The 7,287-nt window shown below is 40.6% G+C and overlaps 2 protein-coding genes across 2 annotated transcripts; one reads left to right on the top strand and one right to left on the bottom strand.

The window, feature by feature from the left end:
- Positions 1–145: 145 nt before the first annotated feature.
- naxe (NAD(P)HX epimerase) lies at positions 146–2,883 on the top strand (the record flags this gene model as incomplete). Its single annotated transcript, XM_031840306.1, has 5 exons — positions 146–274; positions 468–578; positions 1,166–1,276; positions 1,622–1,769; positions 1,978–2,883. Coding segments are annotated over 5 exons (699 nt in total), but the record flags the coding sequence as incomplete, so codon positions are not given.
- Positions 2,763–7,201, bottom strand: LOC116378432 (sodium channel subunit beta-1). The gene is made up of 4 exons (XM_031840307.1): positions 6,863–7,201; positions 6,046–6,187; positions 3,897–3,971; positions 2,763–3,261 (listed from the first exon to the last, which is right to left on the bottom strand). The coding sequence occupies exons 1-3, from the start codon at positions 7,116–7,118 to the stop codon at positions 3,902–3,904; spliced, it is 468 nt and encodes a 155-aa protein (XP_031696167.1). The 5' UTR covers positions 7,119–7,201; the 3' UTR covers positions 2,763–3,261; positions 3,897–3,901.
- Positions 7,202–7,287: the final 86 nt, after the last annotated feature.

Below are 7,287 nucleotides of genomic sequence, written 5' to 3'. Positions count from 1 at the left end.
TGTATATCTATATATATGTATATGTGTATATCTATATATATGTATATATGTGTATATCTATATATATGTATATATGTGTATATCTATATATATGTGTGTATATATATATGTGTGTGTGTGTATATACATAGACTGTCCACACTGACCTGTTGATGCTCCACACAGGCAGGAGGAGGCCCAGCACATTGATGAGGAGCTCTTCAGTGAGTACGGCTTCAGCGTGGACCAGCTGATGGAGCTGGCTGGACTCAGCTGTGCCACGGCCATCGCCAGGGTGAGACGTCAATCAGGGCTCTTATTTTGAAATATTAAATAAACCAGGTTTGCAGTATATGGATGTGTCTAAATGAGAGTACTCACTAGAAGCATTTCTCTTCAGACGTTGCTGTAAATAATATCCTCTTTTCCTTGTCCAATACCAGTTGTGGAGGATTGATATGTTCTGTTTTTTTTTCGTTCTCCGACAGGCTTATCCAATCACCTCCCTGGTCAAGGCCATACCTTCTCTGCTGGTGATTTGTGGGCCTGGTAACAACGGAGGCGACGGTCTGGTCTGTGCACGACATCTTAAACTCTTTGTGAGTGGCCTTCACTTGAGTGACAGTAAGATACTCTGTAGCAGTGGTGGAAATTAACAAAGTGCAGTTCCTCAAGAACCTTTGAGTTATTGTGTTAATATTTTAGGGTATTTTATACTTCTACTCCAGTACAGTTAAATAACAGTGATAGCTACTAGTTATTTTGCATAAGTTGCAGATGGTTTTTTAAACAAAACATACGATAAGCTTCTAAAATGTGCGTTTTTGAGTGGAAAGAATTCCCCCTCTTGCGGCACAGACTGTCAGACCCCTGCTGCAGTACAATTAGAGTTTTTTAAAGGGACTCTGGTGCTCGGAAACACTACCGGTTTTGTCCACAGGGACCGCCAAAATCAACACAAAATTAAAGTTCCTGGTAGTAGCTTTAAAACAGACTGATTGGATGGATTCAATCCTTTGGCAAAATTCTGACTTCAGGCGGTTAAGTTGTGCTTGAACACCATGTAAGGACAGTCAAATCCTTTGTGGCAGCTTTGAACCAATCAGCATTGGATTTTTACAAACCCGTATATGCGGGGTGGTAAATAACTTTTTCAAACTATGAAAACAAATCTTTCCTCCTGCAGGGTTACGAGCCCACCGTCCTGTACCCGAAGAGGCCAAACAAGCCTCTGTTCCAGGGCCTGACCACGCAGTGCCAGAAAATGGAGATCCCCTTCCTGACTGAGATGCCTGAGGTTTGTTTGCCGTTAAATCAATAATGCAGCAGCAGTGCTATCCACAGGGGGGCGAAGACAATTCCTCCTGCTCATTGTGTTCATGAGTGTGCATTTTATATCACGCTATGCGGCTACTCTATTACACATCGTTAGCTGTAGCTAAATGAGGCTGCAGTTTCGAGTAGAGGAAGCCTTATTGCTCCCTGTGGGGGAATTAGGGTTGGAGATTGCATCGCAACGGACAACGCAGTCAATTATATTCTTGGTAACTAATGATGCAGAGTCATTTACTTATGTTTCCACAGTTACACATCTGCAACATAAGTAAAATAGAAAACAATTAAAAAAAACATGAATTCTCAGGCTGCAGTGATCGACGAGGCTTACAACCTGGTGATAGACGCCATCTTCGGCTTCAGCTTCAAGGGGGCGGTGCGAGAGCCTTTTGGTTCCATCCTGGACGTGCTGAAGAAGACGACCGCCCCCGTCGCCAGCATCGACATCCCCTCAGGTCAGTCCTCACTCACTGCAGAATATGGATTTTCCACTAAAGAGTTTCTAGTTAATTATATTAAAATACATTACAGGACGTAATTGTAGTTAGCAGTGGTGGAAAGGGTTTGATTTTATATGATCATTCATATGTGTGTGACCAATGTAGAATATATATGTACTGGATTTTGACATCCTGTTTGTTTTGTTGTTCATACTTTTTTAAGGTTGGGATGTGGAGCAGGGCAGCGCAGATGGACTGCAGCCCGACATGCTCATCTCTCTCACTGCTCCCAAGAAGTCTGCCAGCTTGTTCAGGGGACGGTACCACTTCCTGGGAGGCCGGTTTGTGCCACCGGGCCTGGAGAGGAAGTACCAGCTCAACCTGCCTCAGTACCCGGGCCTGGATTGTGTGTTACAACTGTAGGGGACGATGCACTGAGGGGTCAATGGGAGGAAGAGTGTCGTCTATAAACACTGTGGGGGAAATAATTCTCATCCACTTTTTTCGATCGATACCGCTCTGGCGGCTATCGCATAGCTTAGCATAAAGACTGGAAACGGGTGTAAATGGCTAGCCTGGCTCTGGAAGCGTACCAGAACTTCTAAAGCTCACAAGTTAACACGTAGCTTGTTTGCTTTTATTTATATGCAAACAGAAATGTAAAAATGACTGTTTGTAGTTGCACATGTTCCTTCATGATTTCCACTAACTGCAGCTCTGTAGTAAACGCACTGACATGAGAGTGGTATCAGTCTATCAGTCTAACCTTTGGAAATAAATCAAATAAATGTTGGGAATTTGATCGGTTCATATTGAGTGTATGGTGAGCTTTATGAACTCTCTGGAGAATTGTTTTGTTCAAAGCACAAAGCTTTAACGCGGTGGTTGCTTCAGCTACATGATATTAAAAACAAACAAAAAGGTGATTGGCGGTTGTCTGCGTTATTATTTCTGTAACAGAAGCCGTCCATTTCAACCCTCTGAAGAAAAAAAGACTTCTGCATCACGTGTACTTTTTTCAGTTTTTATTAGTACATCGTAAGATTCCATTGAATGTACAACTAGCAACTGGAAACTATCGTAGTCCATCACATTCTGTTTATATTTTATTAAATTTCCATACATGTTGTGTGTGTCGCATTATTTATACATGAGGTGCCGATGATTTAGTATAAAGCTTTCTTCGACAATCATCCTCGCGGAGTCCAAGAGATGCCCATAGTACCACTGACGTTTGATATAAATGTGTGACTACATATACTTAAAGAAATACTGTATGGACAGTATATGCTGTTGACAATGTGGCTCATTAATGCAGAATGGGTTTCTCGAAATAAGTGCAGAACATGCATTTGTGGCGCAGAAGACTATATACAGTGCTGGTACCATGCTCTCTTTATATCCATGTGTGAGTTTTGTCAAGGAAAAGGGAAAATAGAGGCTTGATATGAAGTTGTCTACATGCAGGTCAGAGGGTGGAAGGATGTTTTCAGTCCATGCAAGAAGCCTGAAGATAAAGACAACATACATTAATGGATTTAATGGCACTGATTCAAAACCACTGTGTTTCCAGGAAATCCAGATCATTAATAAACACTAGAACCTCTGAAATAAAGATCAAAAGCTGGGTATTCACTTTAAAGTACTAGCTCAGAATCAAGAGATATGGTGAAATATAAGACAGATATCATCAATTTATTTAACTTCTAATCTAGTCAAGAGATCTCTTCAGATATATTCACTGTACGGTCAATCTGAAGCTGAGCCCAGCAACGTCTTAGCTTAGCTTAGCATAAAGGCTGCAAACGGAGTGAACATTTAGCCTGGCTCTGTCCAAATGTAAATTCTGCCTAGCATCACGCCAAAGTTCACAAATTAACACGTTAGATCTTGTTTGCTTTATGTGTTAAAATACAGAGGTGTCAAAATTAAACAGTCTAGTTTTACACTCGGCACAAATAGCAAATGAGCGTATGTCCAACATCGTCTATACTGTCTAAAATAGGCAAAATTATTAGTTAAATCACAAAACTGTTGAACTGATTGAAGAAAAAGTAAGTGGGTTTGATACCCAGCTCTAGAAAGAATTGGACTCAGTGCATCTGGGAATAATACTGCTGACATGCACTTTCACAAACATACCTGTGCTATTCTCCGACCTGCACCCCTGCACAGTTATCTTTACCTTCCGAGGCTATCGCTAAATATTCAGCATTTCTAGGAGGAAAATGAGAAAAAACAATGTTGTGAAACAAGGTCAAACTTTTAATTTTAGCACAGTGAATTGGGTGAAAAATGCAAAAAACAAAAACATATCACAGCTATGACAGATTTTTGTTCCTTTTTTTGACTTACAGGAGGAAGGTTTTGGTTTTTACTAGGGAGGAGGATGACAGGATGGGACGGACAAGACGAAATCATGACAAATAGACAGAGGGAGCGTGAGACAAAGAGACATACAAGTGATAAGACACAAATTAGATGGAAACATTGATAATCTCCAAAATAAGTGCTGCTGGAAGATAACAGGTATAAAGTAGAGGAGAGGAACATGAACCAAAGAGAGGATGAAACAAGGTAAAAGTTTCAAATTAGAGGTGTGACTTCAGCAATACAGCATGAATAACATATGGCAGTATTCATGGGGAAATACACACTTTTCAAAGCATCATTTATTGTTATTTTGAACATATTAGCAAGTTATGGAGTTGGTTTTTAGAGTAAAGGCCCAGTCACACCACAAAGAAATATTTCCTTCAAAGCTTGCCGCTAAAAGGGGAGCTAACTGCTAACAAGCTGGCAAATCACTACTGCTAGTCACAAACAATAACTCATCAAGCTTTTTTCTATTTTTCGATCAATATTATTATTATTTTGTATTTCATTCACCGAAGTTATTGAAGTGGTGAAAAAAAAAAAAAAAACGTTCCCGCCAACAAGCTTGCTAACTGTCAGTTAAGCAAGCTGTCGGTTATCTCATTAGCTCACCCGCTAGCAGGACAATAAATTAACACGTACTCAAGAGACATATTTGTACCATCGACTCCTCGAAACTGTCAACAAACCATTACTCTTTCGTGGAATAGACGAGTAAAGTAAAGCTAGAGTGCTGCTTGGATGGGTTGTGGGCCAACCAGGAAGTTAGCATCGCACTGGTTCTCTTGTCAAAAAGCTGAAGATAGGCTGTAAAAGAACTACACCAGGGTTGCATGAGTGCACGTAATGATACTGTAAAGGTGTACTCAACAGCGTAATGACGTTTTGTTCTCATTTAGCCACTTGTTAGCCTCTGCCATTTTTAAGACACATAAAAGCTTTAAAAACGTTAAAATCGCTTAAGCTTGTGTTAACCACAGACCTTATTTCAGACAACTTACCAAAAACTCATTCAAAAAACCCATTGACGTTTAAGCATGTATTCCTACAGCACTCCGTTAAGCTAATACGGTAGCAAAACTTCCGCTCCGACCCTGTTCGCGCAAATTTTCCAAGTTAACGTCCACAAAATCAAAGTCTTCACGAAAAAAATGGAGGAGATTTACGTCGACGCTGAGAGTAAATCTACAGATCACGGTGGTTCTATTGGAATTAAGTGATTTTGGGGCCAACATGTCAGCGTCTTAAATGCTCATGTAGCCGGGTCTTACTCCAGTTGTGTGTTGTTTCAAGCTTTGCACGCTTTAGAGCCCGACCGATATATCAGTATCAGCATACACGCTGGCCAATAAGTAAGAATACTTTGCAGTATGGAAGTGCTTAAGACATATTTGAGGTCATTTAGAAACAGTGCTTCCATTACATAGTTAAGAGTAAACTGAAGCGCTCAATAGGCCTACCTTAGCTACAAATCTTTAAATGTAAGGTAGCCTTATCAAAAAAACATTTGCTTATGTTTTGTGTTTATGTCGTGATATATATCGTAACTGGATTTGTTTTTAGACTTTTAAATATCTATGCAGGCATTTGCCTTAAAAATCCAGCACTTTGTTTGGGCTCAACAACACACACACTTATATAATGTTATTTGGATAAAAACCTTGTACCTCCAAAGTGTCTGTTTTTCAAGAACTGACAATTGCATGGAAGGGTTTAGCTTGACCACAAATGTTTGGCTAAAGTCATTTGCATTACTCAAAGAAAGAATCGCCTCATCTATACCAAAATCAATTTTAAAAAAGCACTGTAAAATCCTTCAATAGAACTAAAATCGCCAAAACTGGAGTTATAATGTTTTCGCATGTTGTGAGTTTGATATGTGCACACAGATGTACGCAGTAAAAAAAACACTTACGCTGCTTCTCGTAATGCTTCTTCCCCGGCTGCTGCTATTTTCTTGTAGCAGTATATCATCTCTATGAGGAGCCAGACCTGCAGGCCAATGATGGTCACATACATCATGACCTCGGACACGATGGACGCCGTACCTCTGGTGGCTGCACACATGGAAGCCAGGAAATCAGACAAACACCGAAAAACTGAAATTCAGCCGTTATTCCCTAAAATTTCCAATGAACCAATGATGGTATTTCATTCCATAAGAGTAAGTCTGGATGGAGACACATTTTGTTGTCTGGCTAAAAAACTATATTCTTCCTGGTTTCTTATTGTTCAGGAGTCCCCTCTGGGATTTTGTACAGGCTGCCTGTGAATCATAGGCATCTGAAGCGGTTGGGTTTTAATCCTGAATCCATAACATACATATCATTTTTTTAAAAATCTCAAACTCCATAACTCACATTTTTAGTCATGCACTTCACTTCCCCTTACATTGACCGTTTATGGTGAAATCACATAATTTGCATCAAATTAAAAGGCACCATCACCTCGTTCCTCCGTAAATGGAGGTCTTATATGCTTCGCGCAGTTAACTAAGAATTTTTAGAGCATATGCTGACGGCATGATTTCATAGGGAAACTGCAAATAATATGACCAATGCGCTGAATGAGCAAAGCGTCTATCACTGTCAATGGGGGCGGGATGTTTCCTGCTTGTGGTGCAGAGACGGGAACGAGGGCATTGCACACAGATATCCTGGTGGTGATGCAATCTGCTCTCATATCGCAGACCAAACCGTCGTCCAGTAGAGTGCTGACAGCTGATGGCCTACCTTTAGCGACCACGGTGAGGTGGACCACCTTGCTGATGGTGGTGCTGTACTCGTAGTTGTCGTAGAAGAGGATGCGGTTGAAGAAGCATTGGTAGGTGCCCGAGTCGTTGAAGGTGACGTTGAGCAGGTATATGGACGCGTCTTGGATGTCGGGGCTCCTCTTACTTCCGTTCCAATCCACGCGATCCATGAAGTTGTCGCTCTCGATAGTTGGGCCCTCCTCGTTGTATGTGTAGATCTGGTGCCACAGAGACATCGGGGTTAGTCAGAAATGCTGCTGTGACATATAAATACATATATGAGGCCTTTGGGTATTGTAATGCACTATATATAATAGTTTTTCAGTGTAATTTCCTTACTTTCTTCTTTTGTTGTATTAATAATTTAAAATAGTTATTTAAGTCTATTTTTCATATACTTCTTAT

Source organism: Anarrhichthys ocellatus, unplaced genomic scaffold, assembly GCF_004355925.1.
Source record: "Anarrhichthys ocellatus isolate YVR2014 unplaced genomic scaffold, GSC_Weel_1.0 scaffold2591, whole genome shotgun sequence".
NCBI lineage: Eukaryota > Metazoa > Chordata > Actinopteri > Perciformes > Anarhichadidae > Anarrhichthys > Anarrhichthys ocellatus.
This window is presented reverse-complemented; position numbering and strand designations above follow the sequence as displayed.